This window comes from Protopterus annectens, chromosome 3.part1 (genome assembly GCF_019279795.1).
Source record: "Protopterus annectens isolate FY-2018-M chromosome 3.part1, PAN1.0, whole genome shotgun sequence".
NCBI classification, from domain to species: domain Eukaryota; kingdom Metazoa; phylum Chordata; order Ceratodontiformes; family Protopteridae; genus Protopterus; species Protopterus annectens.
The window spans coordinates 404,337,566-404,359,353 of record NC_056732.1 but is presented as its reverse complement, the minus strand read 5'-3'; the positions used below and the strand labels follow the sequence as shown (position 1 = coordinate 404,359,353).

Here is a 21,788-nt window from a genome sequence, read left to right as displayed (position 1 = left end):
CGCTTCCGGCTAGGAGCCAGTCACTTTGTTTCGTGCCCTGCCCTTTGGTCTCACCACAGCCCCCAGGGTGTTTACCAAGTGTTTGGCAGTGGTGACGGCTCACCTGAGACGTCTAGGATTCCAGGTGTTTCCGTATCTGGACGACTGGCTTCTCGCCGCCCCCACCAGGCATCTGCTCGTTCAAGCCAGGGAGACTACCATCTCACTTTGCCAACGTCTAGGAATTACTTTGAACTGGGAAAAGTCTGCCTTGCAGCCCTCACAGCGTGTTGTTTTTATAGGCGCAGAGCTAGACTCTCTTCAAATGCGGGCCTTTCTACCACAAGAGAGAATAAGAGTGCTGCAGTCTCAGATCCATGCACTGTTGCCCTCAGGAAAGTTCAGGCCAGGTTGGTTCTCCAGCTCTTGGAATCCATGGCCTTCACAATCATGCTGGTGCCTCTGGCCAGGTTACACATATGGATCTTGCAGTGGCTCCTTTCGGTTCAGTGGTCTTTTCAGAGGCTTCGTCTTTCCCACTTGATACTTCTCACGGAGTGGTGCAAACAGGACCTCCTCTGGTGGCTACGTTCCGCCAATCTGGACAGAGGAAGGAGCTTGATTCCTATGCCTCCAGTGGCCACGGTGACCACGGACACCTCCCAGGTGGGGGGGGGCATTATCTAGGCAGGACGTTCCAAGGCACATGGCAAGATCACGAGGTACACTTGCACATCAATGTTCTGGAGATGAGAGCTGTGTTTCTGGCGTTGCAAGCACTCCAAGACACTCTACCTCTGGGAACGATTGCAATTCACTCGAACAACATGTCCGTAGTGTGGTACCTGAACAAGCGGGGGGGGGGGCAAGTCTTATCCCCTCTGCAGAGAGGCCATGCGAGTGTGGCATTGGGCAATGTCTTCCCAACGGTTTCTAGTGGCAACGCACATTCCGGGGAAGTCCAGTGTGATAGCGGACAGGCTAAGCAGAGCTATTCTGATGCCTCACGAGTGGTCCCTGAATAACCAAGTGGCAGTTCAGATCTTCAACATGTGGAGTCAGCCTTGCTGCGATCTCTTCACCAGCCCTCTCAGTGTCAAATGCAGCGAGTACTTCACACTGATCCCCCCACAGGGGGGGTCACCCAGGGACGCTGTAGCTCATGATTGCCCCCCCCCCTCGGTCTGGTCTACGCTTTCCCTCTGTTACCAAGACTGAGGAAAATGGCGTCGGCTGATGCCTTTATACCCAAAGACCAGCAGAGATGACGTCGGGTGAAGTGCGACACCAGCCGAGGCCAGACCCAGACTTTGGAATCCGGCCGACTGAAGGGCTGCCTGACGACAGGACAACCCATTTGTAAGGACTGCAGATGCTATCCTGTTCGGACATCTACATTTATGGTAGGTACAAAACTGTACTTTTCTTCTTCTTCCTCAGCATAGGCCCCTTGCTATTCCTCCTGTTTTAGATATTTTGGAATGTTTTTGCAGAAGCCAGTCTGAATCCAGACTCATTGCCTCCTGTCCCAGTTAAACCAGACAGATACTACCGGGTCCCTGATTCCCACCAATTTTTATATAAAAGGCCCTGCTGCTGACCCAGAAACCATTTCACAGGGTCAAAGGGGATTAAGGCCTCTACTGCTAAAAATCCTTTACCTTCAGAAAGAGATTCCAGAGCATTAGAAAGATGGGGGAAGAAGGTGTATACTTCTGCCACTTTAGCCATGAGGGCATTAAACTGCCAATTTCACATGCTAAAATACCAGCAGTTTTTCATCTCCCAATTGAAACTTAAGATGACACAAACAGATCAACCAGATTTAAAAGAGATGCAGGATTTGTTGCATGGAGCAGAACAAGTGGGAAAACATACTTTACAGTGTGGTTTTGATTCATTGGAGGCCTCATGTAGAGCAGCTGTCACCGGCTCTGTGATACGTAGACATGCTTGGCTAAAAGAGCAAACCTTACCAGATCATGTAAAAGCAAAGTTATTGGATGCACCATTGCAAAAGGATGCATTATTTGGTTTTAAAGAAAATGGAAGAAAGGGCAAAATCTATGCAAACAGTTAAAGATTTGTTGCAGGTACAACCTCCCCGCTTCAGCAGAAACTGGCCATCAAAAAACTGGTCCTTTCCAGCCACTGACAGACCCCAAAGGGGTAGGTTCGGACGCCCCAGGGGCAGAGGACAACCACAAGGTTCTTTCAGGCCTAGACAATGGCAAACAACAACTCCAAGAGGTGGAGAAGAAAGGTCTCAACCGTTCAGGAAACTAGCTCAATGACTTTCCCCTACGCCTGCCAAACAAACATTCTATGGCAGCACCTTTGGGCGGAAAACTGGCCTTATTTTCAGACAATTGGCACATTATTACACAGGACAAATGGATTCTGGACATCATAAACAGAGGTTACAGATTCCACTTTCATACCCTTCCAAAAATGAAAGGCATGCCACACCTGCCACAAAATCAATGGGCAGAGGCACAAAAACAAATTTCCGCTCTCATGGATATGAAGGCAATTCAAAAGGTACCTACAAAAGAACAAGGTCAAGGTTTTTATTCAAGACTATTTCTGGTACCAAGATAGGACAAAGACTGGAGACCCATGTTAGACCTATCTATCCTGAACAGGTACTTAGAGGTGCCAAAATTCAAGATGCTCACATTACAGCAGCTTCTTCCCATGCTGGGCAAGGAGTCTTGGCTGGTAACGTTGGACCTCAAGGAGGCATACCTGCATGTCCCTATCAGACAAGATTGCAGAAGATACCTCAGATTTCTTGCAGGTACAATGCATTATCAATTCTCTGCATTGCCCTTTGGCTTATCTACTGCGCCCAGAGTATTTACGAAATGCCTGGCATCAGTAATTGCATTTTGCAGGCGACGAGGAATACAAATCTACCCATATCTGGACGACTGCCTGATCCAAGCGGACAGCAAGGACATTCTACTACAGCATCTGGCGTTTGTAATAAAAATGTTAAACTGCCTAGGGTACACAGTAAACAAAAAGAAATCAAAACTAATACCTTCACAACAGATAATATTCCTGGGTGCCAGCTTAAATACAACGGCCCAGATGGTTTACCTCACGCCAGACAAGCAGGGACAACTGTCTCAATACTTCAGAAAAATGGCAACTTTAACCCAGCTAACTGCAAGGAAAATCCTGCAGGCCTTGGGGTTCATGGCATCCTGCATTCTACTAATATAATTTGCAAAGCTGCATATGAGGAAACTACAATGGTACCTGAAAAACTTATGGTCTCAACACAAACACAGCCTGGAATCAATTATAGCACTCATTCCATGCCTTCAAAAGGAATTTTTGTGGTGGGCTCAAGCATGCCAAAGAAACACGGGTCTCCCTTTCTGCATACCTCAAGCAAATCAAACCATCACAACAGATGCTTCAGACTACGCTTGGGGAGCACACATGGCAGGTCAGTGCATTCAAGGAAGATGGTCTCAAAAACAGATACACCTTCACATCAACCAAAAGGAGATGCTAGCAGTGCAAAATGCTCTTACAGCCTTCAAGGACCTATTGCATCCAGGCCAACTATTAATAAGAACAGACAACACCACAGTTATGTGGTACATAAACAAGCAGGGAGGCACACATTCCTACCCCCTGTGCAGACAGGCAATGACCCTGTGGAACACAGCATTGGCCTTACAAGTACAACTACAAGCGCAATTCCTGCCAGGAAAGGAAAACATACTGGCAGACAAATTAAGCAGAAATATGACAGATCCTCACGAGTGGGAGTTACACCCTCAAGTATTCTCAATGATAACACGAAAATGGGGACAGCCAGACATAGATCTATTTGCCTCCCACAGCAATTACCAGCTGAAAAAATTCTGCACAAGGACCTATCATCCACAGGTCTGAAAAGTGGACGCTCTATCTTACAGTTGGACAACATTGACAACCTATGCCTTCCCACCTCTACCTCTACTGGCAAAAGTATTACTAAAAGTCAGAGCAGAGAGGCCACAAATGATTCTCATTGCTCCGGACTGGCCTTGTCAGCACTGGTACCCGCTCCTAAAGAACCTGTCTCATTCACCACCTTGGACCCTACCTCAATTCCCACCTCTGTTGTCTCAGCAAAATTACAAGATCCTCCACAGTCAGTTCAGGACACTAAATCTAGCTGCATGGAAAATACCTTAACTTATCAATCTACACTCCTTTCAAAGGAGGTCCAGAATGTCATCTTGGAGGCCAGGAGACCCAGTACCAGAAAAGCTTACTCAGACAAATGGAAGCGATTTTTGTGCATGGAACCAAGCAAAAGGCCAAAATCCTTGGATATTAAATATACCTCAGATTCTACAGTACCTAGCTGAGATGTTAAACAGTGGCCTTTCCTTCTCATCCATCAAAATCCACGCCTCAGCTATTTCAGCCCAATACAATACGGATCCTCCCTTATTCTCACATCCTTTACTAAGACAGTTCCTCAGAGGGGCAAAAAATATAAGGCCCTCACGAAAACCACCAGCTCCAGCTTGGGACCTTAACTTCGTACTGGAAAAATTGACATTGCCTCCTTTCGAATCTGCCTCCTCAGCAGAACTACAATACTTGTCATGGAAAACAGCTCTGCTTTTGGCTATTACCTCAGCACGCAGGGTTTCGGAGCTACAGGCCCTTATGGCAGTGCAACCTTTCCTTATTTTCCATCCGGACAGAGTCTCTTTACATACCAACCCTACCTTCATGCCAAAGGTAGTATCCAGTGTGGCTTTGAATCAGGCTATCCATTTACCTACCTTTTATCCAAACCCCCAGAATAAAGGGGAGAGACTACTTCACTCCTTGGACATTCACAGACAACTTTAATACTATTTGGACAGGACAAAGTCATTCAGAAAATCTGAACTTTTTGTGTCTTATGCTGCTGGTGTTCAAGGAAAGGCTATTTCCAAACAGACTATTTCAAAATGGATAGCCCACTGCATCCGCTTTTGTTATTCATTTCATGGGAAAACAGTGCCAGGATACATCAGATCACACTCCACCAGGACAGCAGCTACCTCAGCAGCATATCTCAGGGGGGTCCCAACCAAGGACATTTTGGAAGCAGCTACTTGGAGTTCAGTGCACACTTTTACCAAGCACTACCACCTGCCACTATACTCTAAATCTAGAGCGGGCTTTGCCACCGCAGTACTACAGGGCATTCTAGCTCCTCCTAATTCAGCTTAATACCAGCCACCCTTCCATAGCTTTGGGATTCACCCAAGTGTAATGACTGCAGCAGTATGGCACGATGAACATAGTACAGTTTTGTACCTACCATAAATGTAGATGTTCGAGTGCACATACTGCTGCAGTCCAGGTTACCCTCCCTCCATCCCCTCTCAGGACGGGGCTTATGACAAACACCACTAGCATACATCCAACTTGGGGTATTCCTATATGGTGTATTTGTTTGCAACTACTGATTGGTTTTATCTACTTAAGTAAAATTGCATAACTTCATGTATTGCCTGCCTATTTGGGGGCACCTGACATCTGGGGCAAGAAAAACTGAAGAAAATGGCGTCTGCTGCCTCTGTTATACCCCTGCCGCTCTGACGTCAGGGAAGAAGCGACGACAACCGACGCCAGACCAAGACTTTGGAATTCGGCCGACGAGGGCCCGCCTGACAGCAGGATAACCCAAGTGTAATGACTGCAGCAGTATGTGCACTCGAACATCTACATTTATGGTAGGTACAAAACTGTACTTTCCCTTTTCTTCAACGGTACACACTGGACGGTCCCTGGACTCTGGACCCAGTGCCGGACCTCCTGATTCACATGTCAGGACAACTCCATCCATCCCTGCAGACTGTCAGGTTGACAGCCTGGCTGCTCCACTTCCATCACTAGTCCGGCGACATTCCTTTTCACCTGAAGTGTACACATCTTGTCTTCGTCTCATAAGTCTTCCACCAGGAAGTTTTATGCAAGCAAATGGAGGAGATTCTCCATTTGGGCTCAGGCCCAAGGTTTGGACCCCTTCGCAGCCCCAATTCCGTCGGTCTTAGATTTTTTTATACATGTTGTTCCGTCAGGGCTCCGTGCCCGCTACCATTAAAGTGCAGTTGGCTGCAATTTTCGCACATCTTACGAGCCCTCTCTTATGGGCCACAAACTCTGTAAAGCCTTTTTAAAAGGTGCTTGGTTACTCCCCCCCCCCCGTTTCAGAACCTGTCATGCCATGGGATCTAAACCTTGTGCTATAAGCTATCACTTCACCACCTTTTGAACCGGCTGCCACTTGTGAATTGAAATTCTTATCTTGGAAGATGGCGTTTCTGATAGCCATTACATCGGCCAGGAGGGTATCAGAACTTCAAGCTCTGTCCATTAAACCTCCGTATTTGACCTTTCATAAGGACAGAGTTTCCCTGAGGCTTAACCCGTCCTTCCTTCCGAAGGTGTCATCCACTGTCGATCTCCATCAATCTATTGAGCTACCAGTGTTCTTTCCGAACTTTTCCAGTAAAGCAGAGTTCAGGTTCCATCAGTTTACATGTGCACAGACAACTGAGATTTTATTTACACAGGACTAAGCATGTTAGGAAGTCTGATCAGCTGTTTGTGTCCTTCTCAGAGAACAGAGCATGTCCTATTTCCAAGTGCACAATTTCAAAATGGATCAAAGATTGTATTTCATTCATCTACTCGTCAGCAGGCAGAAATTTACCTTTTCCCGTCAAAGCTCACTCTACCAGGGCTATGTCTACATCAATAGCTTACCATGTCATGCTTTCATTGGATGATATTTGTGCTGCGACTACTTGGGCCTCTCCCAACACCTTTATTACTCATTACAAGCTGGACGTGGCTTCTAGGGGCTGGGCTTCCTTTGGTTCCACGGTTCTCAGGAGTATCTTCCTATGAGCCTCCCAGGATAGAGGTGCTGGGGACGCTGTCCCGTGAGTAAGGAATGTAGGCGAGATAGGACCCCACATAACATCAGTTGGTTATGTACTCACCATAACGATTGATGTATGTGGTCCATCTCGCCTACATTCCTACGTACCCTCCCACCTGCCCCATTCCTAGAGGATTTGGTGGAACCCTTCAAGGTCAGTGATTTTTTTTTTTTCTTCATCTGGCTGGAATTTCCTCCAGTGTTGGTTCTGTATGGGTTATGATTGGTATGATTGCAAACAAGATCTGGGGCTAAGGCGAGGTGCATCTTGGGATACCGGGTTAGCCCAGCCAATTAGAGACTTCATGCTAGAGAAATTTGGCCGAGTCTGAGCTGATTTTCGGCTCCGAACCAGTGAGTAATCATAAAATGGGCAAAAATCTAACCTCCTGCAAAAACTGACGTAGAGGATTTCCTGTCTCAGCACTTTTGAGAGTTTTAATGCTGAAAGGAGTTGAGGACCCTTATGAAAATCATATGGAGAACCTGGCACATTTCCTGAATTTGCTCAAAAGAGGGGAGAATACTAACCACTTGACAGATCCATGTCAGACAACTAGATTTAATGCCGAGAATTCTGTGATAAATCGATTGTTGGGTATTTTTTTTCCACCAGTCAGAATTTTGTGTCATTGTTGAAAAATCCTACATGTATGTAAATCACTACACCTGTTCTGATGCATGCCATGATTTACTGCACCCAGTTAATGCATAAGATTACATTTTACTAGATGCTGACACTTTTTTGTTGCTTACGCATTTGAACTTTGTAATGCTCTTCGTGTTTCACTGTTGCAGTCATCACATTTGGGTTATCTGCTTGCAGTAGCCCTCAGTCGGCCTGATTAACAAAGTCTTGGGTCCTGCGTCGGTCGCTGTCTCTTCTTCTGTGACATCAGGTCGTCAGGGGTATAAAACATGCAGCCGACGCCATTACATCAGTCTTTCTTGCCGTGCGGTGCCCGAAACAGAAGCAGTTCGCAAGTGCCGGTCGACCGATTCCTGAAATTTTCGTTTTCGAGTTTCAGAACTGAAGTCTTCAACTGAAAGCTAAGTACCCCTTTAGGGAAACTTTTTCTTGCTCTTAACCGATGTCAGTAAAAGTAAATAATTGCATAACTTGTAGAAAACAAATACCTCCATAAAGATATCCATTCATACTGTATTCCTTGCCTAGGCCCTGACCACGACGTACCTCGCTGTCGGTTTTGTGCCTTATTTAAACCACGAACTATCTGTCATCGGTATATTTTCGCATCTAAATATTTTGGTGCTCAGTTCAATTATCCTGATATGTCTTCAGTAAGCCATCCGACTACCAACATTCCGAAAAAACACAAAGATAAAGACAAGAGACAAGCCGCCTAGGTTCAAAGCTGCCGATGACGCTTCTCCTAAGCCAGTCGCCAGTTTGCCGGTACTCAGTGAGGTGCTTTCGCAGCCCCTGATACCCGCTACTTCTGATTCGCAGGCCTCTACTGAGACCCATTTGGAGTCCGGTATGCCACGAGATGCTTCAACTGTGGAACCTGCGGATGTCTCTACCTTGGATGGGTCCAGAGCTGCTGTGAAGGCACCGGCTTCTAAGCGTGTATTTAGGCCTACTGACTTGCATATTAAACTGATGCCGTCTTCTTCTTCAAAGCCTAAATCTCAAACCATGCCTAGAAAACTGACGTCCAGACCGCATGGTCAGGCCTCTATGCCTAAAAAACAAATGATAAGAATGGCTGAAGACCTTATTACTTTAGGTAGGGGAAGCCAGCCTTCCCCCTCTTAAGAGACCTAGGACTGAGTTTGTTTGTGATACTTCTGACCAGGATTCTGAATTTTCTGTTTCCTCTGATAACCAGGATTTACCCTTATCTCCCTATGAGGATTCTGATTCTGAGGATTCTGTTCCCTCTGCTTCCCCCACCAGAGGATTTCTCTTTTGGTGAAACTTTGCATACTCTCAGGGAGCATTTTCATTGATAAAGGCAGGATTTCTCCGAGTCTAAAAAGACACTTAAGGATTTCTTACTCCTGCCCCACCAGAGGCCTTTAGCCATACTTCCTGTACTAGACATTGTTGATGATGCATTTGCAGAATCTAGCTTGGCTGCTGGCTCTTTACCTCCTGCTCCTACTGTGGATCCTGAGACCATTTCACAGGGGCCAAATGGCATTAAAGCTACTACTGCCAAAAATCCTACCCCCCTCTGATAGAGACTCCAGGGCGCTGGATAGATGGGGTAAGGAGGTATACACTTCTGCAACTTTGGCCATTAGGGCCCTAAACTGCCAGTTTCATATGTTAAAGTATCAGCAGCATATTATTGGATTGCTTAAACAGAAAATGATGTTGATTCCTGGTTGTGCTGAAAATAAGGGTTTTACAGGATTTATTGCATTCAGCTGAACAAGTTGGAAACGTACTTTGCAATGTGGTTTTGACTCTCTAGATTCATCTTGCAAGGCTGCTGTAACTGGGTCTGTACTTAGAAGGCATGCTTGGCGTAAGGAGCAATCCCTACCAGATCATGTTAAAGCAAAGTGACTGGATGCTCCCCTAAACCAGGGCCGCCTGTTTGGCAACAAGGCAGAATAAGTTCTTAAAAAGATGGAAGAAAAAGCTAAATCTATACAAACTGTTAAAGATTTTTTAAAAGTACAACCTCCAAGATTTAGTAGGCATTGGCCTTCCAAGAATTGGCCCTTTCCTGCCTCTTCCAGACCTTCTCAGTCCAAACCCAGATCCAGCAGAGCTCCCAGGCTGCAGTCCCAGGGTACGCACAGGTTTAAGCAGTGGGGGGCTTCCACTTCCAAGTCTGGGAGTAATAAAACTCCCCCTTATGGTAAACTGTCTCAATGACTTCTTTTTAAAACTCCCAAGCACTTATCAACTGACTGCCCTTTTGTGGGGAAAGATTGCTCTTCATGCAAACAACTGGGAACTCATTACCCAGGGCAAATGGGTTTTAAATATAGTGTCCCAGAGATACAAATTTCACTTCCACACGTTGCTAACACCAAACAGGTGGCCAGATCTACCCCCAAATCAGTGGGCAGAGGCCCCAAAACAAGTACTTTCTCTCTTGAGCATGGGGGCTATTCAGTTGGTACCAGAAGAGGAAACTGACAAGGTTTCTACTCGAGACTTTTCCTGGTACCCAGAACTGACAATTCATGGCGTCCTATCCTGGACTTGTCTACTCTAAACACCTTTTTGGTGATTCCAAAATTCAAGATGCTGACTATTTACCAGTTGCTTCCTATGCTATGCAAAGATTCCTGGTCGGCAACACTAGATTTAAAAGAAGCCTACCTGCCCATCCCAATCGGGGAATCTTGCGGAAGATGCCTACGCTTCAATGCAGGCCACACGCACTATCAGTTCTCTGCACTGCCCTTTGGGTGATGTACTGCACCCAGGCTATTCACAAAGTGCCTAGCTCCAGTTATTGCATTTTGCAGGCAAATAAATATTCAAATATACCCATACCTGGACGATTGTCTAATTCAGGCAGAAAGCCAAGACATACGTTTGAATCATCTGGCCTTTGTACAAAGGATGCTAACTTGTCTGGGGTACACCATAAACAAAAATAAATCGCACCTAGTACCCTGTCAACAAATTATATTCCTGGGAGCAAGCTTGAATACAACTTCTCAGATGGCTTTCCTCACGCCAGAGAAGCAAATTCATTTGACAACCTGCTTCAAACAAGTGGCCACAAAAACCCTGCTATCTGCAAGGCAAATACTGCAAGCCTTTGGGGTTCATGGCCTCCTGCATTCTTCTAATTCCATATGCAAGACTGCATATGAGGAAACTACAGTGGTATCTAAAAAGCCTATGGTGTCAACACTCTCAGGATCTAGAAGCTTTGATCCCTGTCATACCTTGCCTACGCCTAGAGTTCCTCTGGTGGGCAGAGGCCTGCCACCAAAACAAGGTACTACCATTCACACTACCCCCCTGCCGCCCAAACCCTAACAACAGACTCATCAAACTATGCATGGGGGGGGGGGGTGCTCACCTGGCAGGCAAGTGCACTGAGGGCAAATGAAACCCAAGTCAAATGCACCTGCATATAAATCAAAAAGAAATGCTAGCTGTACCGAATGCTCTGACAGCCTTCAAGGGCCACATTCTTCCAGGACAACTAATGGTAAGGACAGACAACCCCACTGTTACGTGGTACAACAAGCAGGGTGGTACACATTCTTACCCCCTCTGCAGACTAACCATGGTATTGTGGAATACAGTCTTGAGCTACCAAGTGCATTCACAAGCTCAATTCCTGCCAGGGAAGTTAAATACACTGGCAGATGGACTAAGCAGAAACCTCATTGACCCACACGAGTGGAAACTGGAACCAAGGATTTTCAACATGTTGACAAGCAAAGGGGGAAGCCCAGATATAGACCTGTTTGCCCCCCCCCCCCCAGAAGTACCAGTTGGACAAATTTTGCACAAGGACTCCCTACAAACAAACCTGGAAAGTGGATGCTCTGTCCTTCGGCTGGAAAAACCTATCAGTCTATGCCCCCTCCCCCACCTCTGCTCTCCAAAGTACTACTAAAGATCAAACAGGACAAACCAAGGACGATTTTGATTGCACCAGACTGGCCACGCCAACACTGGTACCCCCTCTTGTGCAGTGTGTCACAGTTGGCCCCGTGGCACCTACCCCAGACTTCCCTCCCTGTTGTCCCAGCAGGAGAACCAGATTCTACACCCTCAGCTTCCAACACTGAACCTAGCAGCCTGGCTAATTACCTAATCTCTCTTTTATCATCCCTCAGTTAAACCAGGATGGATATTATTTTAGAGGCAAGGAGGCCTAGTACTAGAAAATCTTATGCTCAAAAATGGAAAAGATTCTGTGCCTGGAACCAGTCTCAAAGGATGAGCACAGCAGCGCCCAATTTACCTCAGGATTTGCAATATTTAACCGAGATGCTTCACAAGGGCCTGTCTTTTTCCTCCATCATCAAAATTCATGCCTCAGCCATTTCAGCTCATTATAACACCTCCCTCTTCTCTCATCCACTGCTCAAGCAGTTCCTCAGAGGGGCCAAGAATTTAAGACCACCCAAGAGAGCTCCTACCCCAGCCTGGGACTTTAACTTTGTCTTCGAGAAGCTCACACTTCTTCCTTTTGAGCCAGCTGCTACTGCACATTTAACATTTCTTTCTTGGAAAACGGCTTTCCTTTTAGCAATCACTTCAGCAAGAAGGGTGTCTGAATTGCAGGCCCTTATGGCAGTGGAGCCTTTCATCATCTTTCATGCAGACAGGGTGTCTCTCAGAACCAATCCATCCTTCATGCCCAAGGTGGTATCCAGTGTGGGTCTTAATCAGTCCATTCATTTGCCAACCTTCTTTCCTAATCCACAAAAGAAAGGGGAATGGATACAGCACTCCTTAGATTTGCACAGGCAACTTAGATTCTACTTGGACAGGACTAAACCTCAAAGGAAATCTTAACAACTGCTGGTGGCATTTGCTGCAGGGTAGAGGGGAAGGCTATTTCAAAGCAAACCATTTCTAAATGGATAGGCCATTGCATTAATTTCTGCTATAAGCACCATGGAAAACCTATCCCACAGGGTATCAGACCCCACTCAACCAGGGCTGCATCTACCTCTACAGCTTTTCTCAGAGGCGTCCCTGCCAGAGACATCCTAGAAGCTGAACCTGAGTTCCTGAGTAGAACCTGGAATTCCGTACATACTTTCGCCAAGCATTATCATTTGCTAATTTTCTCTAAATCCAGAGCTGGCTTTGCCACTGCAATTTTGCAGGGCCTTATACCTGGGCCTAATGCTATCCAACTTCCTCCTCCCAAACGTAGCTTTAGGAATCTACCTAAATGTGATGACTGCAGCAGTGAAACACAAAGAACATAGTACAGTTGTGTACACTTACCATAAATGTAGATGTTCGAGTGTATTCACTGTTGCAGTCCTGGTTGCACTCCCTCCAACCCCCTTACTTATCTTGGCTATACCTCTACTTTCCTTTACTATGCTTAAAAGCTTTTTGGTGTATTTGTTTTTTTGTTGGAGGTATTTCCTTGTATATTTTTATATTTAATTGCTTCCCATTAGGGGGGCACCTGACATCTGGGGCAAGAAAAAGTGATGTAATGGCGTCAGCTGCATGTTTTATACCCCTGACGACCTAACGTCATGGAAGAAGAGACAGCAACAGACGCAGGACCCAAGACTTTGTTAATCAGGCCGACTGAGGGCTATTGCAAGCAGATAACCCAAATGTGATGACTGCAACAGTGAACACTCGAGCATTTCTACATTTATAGTATTTGTACACAACCATACTTTCCACTTTTGCATCGTTAATGACCAGACCACTTTTGACCATTACAGATAAGTGCCCTGTGATGTTTTCTTGCTTAATTTTGCTTACTGTTTAGACTTACATGTCAGCTAGGAAAGGGAAGTGTGCTTGTGGGAAACAAATTCCTCACAAGGACACACACGATAAGTGTGTTTTTTTTGTCTGGGCGAGGCCCACGACCATACACCCTGTCCAATTTGTAAGTCATTTGTCCCAAAGACTCTCCCTAGCCAGTTACTGGCTTTGAAACTATATCTAAAGATCCAAAGACTCCGGTGCTTGGTGTTAGGCATGGAGGGAGAAGTAGGCCCATCCAACAAGCCGCCTATGAAGAAGACGAAAAAAGTTAGGCCGGAATCCCAGGCTGCGCCTCAGGCAAACGAGCAGACTCTGGGGGCGATTGAAGACCCGGAGTCTGTTCAGACGGCTGTTACCAAAGCAGGCCTGGGAACCCTAAAGGAAGCCGGGGTGCGGGAAACCGAAGGTACGTCCGCTGAAGTAATTCAGCCATCAGAGTCTGATGGTGGAGGGGAACCACGGTTCGTTTTTTCGGAAGCCCCTGCTCCTCCAATTCATGCTAGGCCGACATCCGCTTCTCTTCTGTCTGCTCCTACGACTCCCTTGAAAAGGAAGCAAAAAACCAAGCACTCGGAGCCTCCACTGATGCCTGGTTGGGAATCATTCTCTGTCTAGGGCCTTTCGGGCCTTGCAAACGCAACAACTTCCCCCTACTCTCATACCTCAACCACCCCTCCATGTGTCTGAGGAAGACGACTCCTCTTCTGAGGAGTCCTTCTTTGAAACACAAATTGAATCCCCCAAGGAATTCATTACACCAGAGGAGGAAGACTCTGTTTCTCCTGAATCCCCAGGAGAAGAATTCACATTTGGGGAAAATATCTACCTCATGAGGGAACATTTTTAAGTGGCAAGCCTCTGAGGTTTCAGACTCCAAGAAAAGGTACTTGACCTTTTGCAAATGGAGCAACCATCTCCCTCAGCTGTACCTCCCTTACTGCCTGCTTTTCAGGATGCCCTCCTAGCTGCTTCACAGTCTCCTGACCCTCAACCTCCAGCAGCAAAATGACCTGATCTATTTTATAGGGTCCCCCAAGACACACAGTTTCTTTTCAGGAACCCTCCAGCAGACCCAGCTGTTATAGCTGTTTCTGCAGATAAAACATCTAGACAACTAACATCTACTGCTCTTTACCCAACTGATAAAAAAAGTAAATTTATGGACAGGAAAGAAGGTATATACCTCTTCCACTCTGGCCATTAGGGCCTTGAACTACCAAACACACATGGCAAGGAATGTTCTAGATATAATTTCTAAAGCCTCTACTCTTGTGTGTGAGGTTCAGGATTCCCCTGTCAGAGCTCAGTTAAATTCCCTCCTCTCCACAGCATCTCAAGTGACCAGGGACTCTATTAAATGCAGTTATGATGCTGTGGAAGCTTCATCCAAAACTGCAGCTTCTGGATCAGTACTTTGACGTTACTCCTGGGTAAGGCTTTAGCCCCTCCCCATGGATGTTCAATCTAAACTACTGGATGCACCCTTAGAAGATAAGGCCCTTTTTGGGCAAGCTCTGCTGAGCTTCTCAAATCCCCTCCAAGAGAAGGTTAAAGAATTACAGAACCTCAAACACCTTTTGGTTTCCCCTGCTCCTAGATGTCATATGAACTACCCTCAAAAAGCCCTCCTTTGTTAGAAGTAATCTTTTCATTCAGTGCCACAAATAAAGGGACATAGACAGCTAGGGAAGACTTCTACCCCCAGATTTCCCACCAGCTCCTTCACCATACACTTTCGGACCCAGCTTGACCAATCCAGGCCTCCTCCACTGTGACTCACCCCCTTACATCCAGCAACACTTTTATCCCTTTGTCTCACCCTCTCCCTTCCCTTCTGGCGGAGACTAACAGCAGATCAATGGGTCCTGTCCATCATCCAGAGAGGATATTACATGACTTGGTGGATGCTCTAACCTTTCCAAGGTATTCCCCAACCACCAAAAATCCAAACCCAGCTGTTCCCACTCATCATTCATCAACTTCTAAATCAAGGCACCATAGAACCAGTGCCCACCCCTCAAAGAGAAACAGGTTTTTATTCCAGAATGTTTTTAGTACCAAGGAAAGAGGTTCCTTGGATACCTATCCTGGATCTGTCCTTTCTAAACCTCTTCCTCCATGTTCTCACTTTCAAAATGATCACCTTACCACGTCTCTTGCCTGTGATCCCCGTCCCAGGCATTCATGGTAGTAGTAGATCTCATGGATGCCTACCTCCACATCCCCATTCATCCAGATTACAGGAAATTCCTCAGATTTTCAGTAGGCTCCTGTCATTTTCAGTTCTCTGCATTGCCTTTTGATCTCTCCACTGCCCCCCCCCTCAAGTGTTTACAAAGTGTCTAGCCCCCTTCATTGCTCATTGCAGGACCCAGGGTATACAAATATATACCCATACTTGGACAACCTGCTCATCCTTGATCAAGACCACCAACTCCTACTTCATTTACAACAGGTGTCGAACACCATCAGTCTTCTGGGATTTACGCTAAATGTTGAAATATCTCACCTGAACCCCTCACAGGACTTGATTTTCCTGGGGTGCAGAATCTGCATAGACTGAATGAAAGCCTTCATCACAGACCAAAGGATTCCGGAACTCTGCCTGTACTTCAATCAAATCCTTACCCTAAATGCCCTAACAGCTCAGGAATTCCTGAGAGTGTTAAGCCACATGGCATCCCTCATCTCCATGCTGCCTTTGGCAAAACTCCAGATGCGCAAAATTCAGTGGGTGTTGAAAAACCTGTGGACCCAACACTCTCAACTCTTGGACTCCACTTCTACTTCTCCTGTGCCTAAAAAAGGAGATCCAGTGGTGGACCTACCTCCAAATTCCAGCCCCACAACAACAGTTCTCCAAAGATGCTTCAGATCTGGGGCTGGGGTGCAGTGTTATTAGCCATGTGTATCACCTCAGCAGAGAATGTTATGGCAGACACACTCAGCAGAACCTCCACCCCCTCTCACGAATGGATGCTTCAGAGAGAGGTTTTCCTAGACCTGATACACAGGTGGGGTATTCCACAAGCAGACCTATTTGCCTCCCCACTCATCAGGCAGATGCCCAACTTCTGCAAAAGGAATTCACATCCACAAGCTTGGAAAGTGGGCACCTTCTCTTTCTCATGGGGGATGTACCTGTACCGTCCCCCCTTCACTCTAATTCAAAAAGTCCTCCTAAAAATTCAGAAGGACAAACCAGAAATCCTACTTGTGACCCCCTTTTGGCCAAGACAGCATTGGTTTCCCCCCCTACTTTCTCTAGCCAAGGGCAATCACCACAGGTTACCCCACCATGTAGACCTAGTCTCACAGAACAAGGGATCCCTGCTTAAACCCACTGGTGAACAACCTAAAATTGACCTTATGGGTGATAGGATTCTAATCCCTTACAAACACCTTTATTCAGAGGATGCACTCCATGTTCTGCAGGAGGCCAGAAAACCTAGCACTAGGAGAAACTGTGTAGCTAAGTGGCACAGATTCTCCAGTTGGTGTCATAGGAACAACCAGGACCTCCTCACTACTCCCATACCAAGGGTCCTATCCTACTTGTGTGAGCTACTCCTATCAGGACTAACATATTCTTCAATCAAAGTCCATTTTTCTGCCATTTCTGCCTGTCTGCCCATTTCACCCCGTCTGGCATCCAGACTCGAAGTCAAACTTTTTCTGAAGGGAGTCCTCCACATCAATCCCCCACGGAGACCCATTCCCTCCTCCATGGGACCTAAATTTTGTATTAGAAAAGCTAACCTTGTGCCCACCCCACCCACTTTGAACCAGCACACACTGTTTCCCTGAAACTATGCACACTGCAAACAGTTCTGCTAGTAGCACTCGCCTCTGCCAGGAAGGTCTCAGAGATCCAAGACCTTATGGCCACCTCTCCCTACCTTGTTTTCCACAAGGACAGAGTAGTCCTCGGAATCAACCCTTCATTCATACCCAATGTAGTTAATGAACTCTCATTGAACCAATCCATTAACCTACCAGTTTTTTACCCTCATCCACAAAATGCCTCAGAAAGGACCCTACTTTCCCTGGATATACACAGACAACTCTGATATTACTTGGACAAAACCAAAGATATCTTGAAGTCAGATCAATTATTTATTTCCTTCCATCCCAGAGCCTTAGGGAAAGCTGTCTCTAAGCAGACCATTGCCTCATGGATCTCTACGTCCATTTCCTTGTGCTACTGCCACCATGGAAAATCCTTGCAAGGTAATATTAAACTTCATTCTACCAGAGCAGCTGCTTCCTCTACTGACTTTTTCAAAGGCATAGACTCCTCTTCCATTTTAGAAGTAGCTACTTGGACCTCAGTACACATCTTCAAACACTACAAGCTGGACATAGCAACCTGTGCTAGCAGGATTTGTCAGGACTATCCTACAGGGTCTACTTGACTACAGGACCCCTTCCTCCTCCCAGGTTCATACTTAAAGTTCTGGTACTCTCCCTACTGTTATGAATACTGCAGCATGAGAAGAGAAGGACATAGAATGTCCTTTTCTTCTATGTTGCAGTGTTCAGTCCCACCCACTTGCCCCCTGTTTCTTTCTGACTACTACCCAGGTATCACCTGTGGGCACATTGCCATCATCTCCCCTGGCCTCAACCTACACAGCCATCCTACTCCCCTAGGACTGGCCTACATGTAAGTCTTTGGGTCTCATATTAGGAACCTCCTGGTCAAACCTCAGAAGCACTACTGTATGCAGCAAAACAATCCTGATGAGGGTACGTGCAGATATCACTTTTATACCCAACGTCTGTTTATGGCCCTGGTAAGAGACGTCACACGTACCCTCCTGGAACAAAGACTTTGGTATACTGGTTGGACAGTGGCGCTGCAAGCAGCAACTCCCTACTGTTATGAATACTGCAACATAGAAGAGAAGGACATCTAAGGTTATGGTAAGTTCTTACACAACTAGTCTTTCTGTATAATTGCATATCAAAAGATCATTTCTGTGTAATTGCGTGTCATCGAATGCTGTCATTTAGTATGTAATCTATTTCTCATAGAAGGAGGATGTAGAACAGTGTGTGTGTGTGTTGTGTGTGTATGTATGTAACTTTAAGAAGCATTTCCAGATGTAAGCATGTGCATATAAATAGTGAGCATGTGCAAGCAGCAGTGCTATTTTGAGAGAACAGCCAGAGTGTTAACATGTATGAGTGTGGTAGTCAGTCTGTTTATAAGTTGTTACAAAGCCTCATTCCTGATGTGTTTGTGTGTAATAAAGCTGCTTGAACTGAATCCACAGCAGTTTGTCTGTTTTATCCTGACCAGACAAGCAACACTTAACATGCTGTAATTTCAACCTTCAGAATAATTAGACCCTCAATTTGTTCTACTTTTTTTTTTTTTTTTTTATCATTCATTGTAAATGTTTGGGAGCTGAGTTAATGTACAGGTACTAAGTTTAGTATTCTCAGGCAGAAGAGAATGGGCTCTTCATACAAGTATTACTCCTTCAGTTGATCTCAGAGCCCTTTCTCAAGCCACTGTTGATTGTAATGCAAGGGAAAGTGCAATGAACAGCATATACCGCTGAGTGGACTTATAGTCTCTCACGAAACAGTAAAGGCAGAGATCATTTCATTTGTCTGTTATGCTGAGTACTTAAGAGTACTAGCTTGTATTATGGTAAGCACTAGTGTAGCCCACCTTCTCTCATTTTAGGGTCTTTTAACTGTTAAATCAAGGAAAGAATGTGGTGCCATTTGATTTTTTATGTTGTCTAACCATTTAACTGCAGATGCACTGTACGTTTAGAGGAATAGGACTACTTTCTGAATTTGTAGTCCGAGCTCCCTTAATGGATGGATGTTCTGCATGTTTTTCTTTTTTTTACTTTCAGAAGCATTTTGTAGTAGGTGCTCTTTGTGACTGTCTTAGTATTTTACTCAATGCAAATTGTATTTGGTAAAGCCTCTTTCCAGTTGTACAGATGTATATTTCAAGGCTGTTGAAATTGTTCTTTTTAGATTCAGTGAAATCAGACAAACTTGACAGTGATGAAGATTCTTCTCCGGCATTCTCGTCATTTTACAGTACTAAAGCAGACACACCAGTTAAAACAGCTGCTGCTAAGAAGGGTAAACAAATATTTACATTTCTGTAAATATTGTATAGCTCAGACACTTGATTTTTAAATTCATCCCTTAATCTTCTAGATGCAGTGAAATCAGACAAGCTTGACAGTGATGAAGATTCTTCTCAGGCATTTTCATCTTTTTATAGTACGAAAATGGACAAGCCAGTTAAAACAGCTGCTGCTAAGAAAGGTAAACTAATGTATTTACATTTTTTTATAAATATTGTATAGCTGAGATGAGCCTAATTGTTAAAGAATTTCCTTAATTTTATAGATGCAGTAAAATTGGACAAGCTTGACAGTGATGATGATTCTTCAGCATTCTCGTCTTTTTATAGCACAAAAGTAGATAAGCTGGTTAAAACAGCTGCTGCTGCTATTAAGGGTAAACTGATGTATTTATATTTTTATAAACATTGTGTAGTACAAACACATGATTTCTAAAGTATTCCCTTATTTTTTTTTAGATGGATTAAAATCAGACAAACTTGACAGTGATGAAGATTCTTCTCAAATGTTCTCATCATTTTACAGTACAAAAGCAGACAAGCCAGTTAAAACAGCTGCTGCTAAGAAGGGTAAAGTAATGTATTTAATTTTGCACATTTTCAGTTACTCCTTCCATTCATCCACATAGAGATATGTAGAGTTGCAGGTACAAATTAGAGTATACAAAAGGCCGAGCAAACCAGGGATTGCGTGTTTAAAAGTCGCATTTTCATGGTTATAGTGTACTTTAAAGTCAACCAAGTCCCCAGACTTGGTACACCTTTTTACCAATGACTTGGAAAGTATGGTTCAAGTCCTTGGGTAAGACATTAAGTACCTCAGTTGTATGCTACAGATAGGATTTTACACACATGGATTTAAGAATAAAATTGTGTGATATTGACTTGTTACAAAGAGTAATGGCATAAAGAAATCCTGCCATATTGACTTGTCATAAAGAGCTAATGTCATAAAGAAATTCTGCCAATTTAGACACCAGTCATACAGTTTGTTTTCCATTTTCCATTATTACTGCACATTTTACTTTTACCGATTAGTATCTTAGAAATAGTAATAAGCTGAGAGAGCTTCTTTTTGCACACAGTCCACCTCACAAAGTTTTTCTTAGTCTAAAACAAGCCTTAATGGTCAGAACATTAAAAAAGGGTGCATTTACCATGTCAGTGTTCATATAGGTTTCATATGTGTGTACTAGGCTAATGAACACTGAGGCCTTTTTAAGCATAGGTATGCTTCTAAAATCTTTGATAAGTGTAAGCAGGGGCTTGGGAGATGAAGCATTTACATAACAATTTTATCATTTTTATGGGACAATTTTCTTTGTTTTTTGTTCAAGGTGTTAACAGTTCAACCTCTGACTGCTCCGAAATACAGGGAGACCTGTCAGAGAATTGGAGAGCTGTGGATCCAAAAATTAGAACAGTATGTTACTGGTGGTGGTGTCTGACAAACCATAGTAAGGTCGAGTATCTCATGTTCCTTTCTATGCCATGTGAGGAAGCCTTCAAAGTATTTAGCACATTTGCCCCTATGGGAGGAAGGAGAAGAGCAGTCTGCAGTACTGAAACTAAATTCTGTGCTTATTTTAACCCCACAAAAGAGTCTAACCTTCGTTAGACTTTAATACCAGAAACTGGGGGATCATAAGAATCTGTTAATACACGTGACTAATGGTGATATGGGGTGGATGACTATGAAACTGTAGATGTCTAATATTAATGACTCTGCATGGACTTGTAAAACTTAGGTCTGCAAGATATAAGAAAATGTATTCTGAGTGTAACGGTCTTTGTTTCTGAAATGGACAAAGACAGTGAGATTCCTGTCTCTAGATCCTTTCCAGATGAACCCATATCATGGATGAATGCTTATGAAACTGTGGGCTTGCCTTAATTCTTCTGCCTTCTCTGTAGGAAAGACTGAAACCACTAATTCCACATTTCCTGTCTGGACACTGGAACAGCAGGATTTGGTGTCTTTATCAACTTCTTTTGACCTCAAAACACCTCAAAAGCTCAAGCTACTCCGCCACTCCCTAACCATAATAGACCTTGCTGCAATTCATCAAGATTTAATTAACACCTGCAAAATCAGCAGTGTCTCCTCTCAGAGCTGTGTGTTTCAGAGAATTGTCTTTTTCTGTTTTTTGGAGTATTTCAACTCATAAATTTTGTTGCAGTACTTTGTTGTCTACTTCTGTCTTAATGGTGGTTACTGCTGTTCCTCTGGTACTTCCCCTTCCAGATGTTCGCCAAATGCATGGCATAGCGACAACTAGGGTATCTGCATTTTCCTCTACTTG

General features: G+C 44.7%; 1 protein-coding gene across 1 annotated transcript in view; it reads left to right on the top strand.

Annotated features, from left to right (window-relative positions):
* Positions 1-21,788, top strand: part of TOP2B (DNA topoisomerase II beta) — a gene marked incomplete in the record, with an annotated part of 2,991,925 nt that overhangs the window by 2,923,828 nt on the left and 46,309 nt on the right. The window contains 4 exon segments of the mRNA XM_044066877.1: positions 19,368-19,478; positions 19,557-19,667; positions 19,752-19,862; positions 19,945-20,055. Of these exon segments, the coding sequence (XP_043922812.1) occupies positions 19,368-19,478; positions 19,557-19,667; positions 19,752-19,862; positions 19,945-20,055 (444 nt within the window).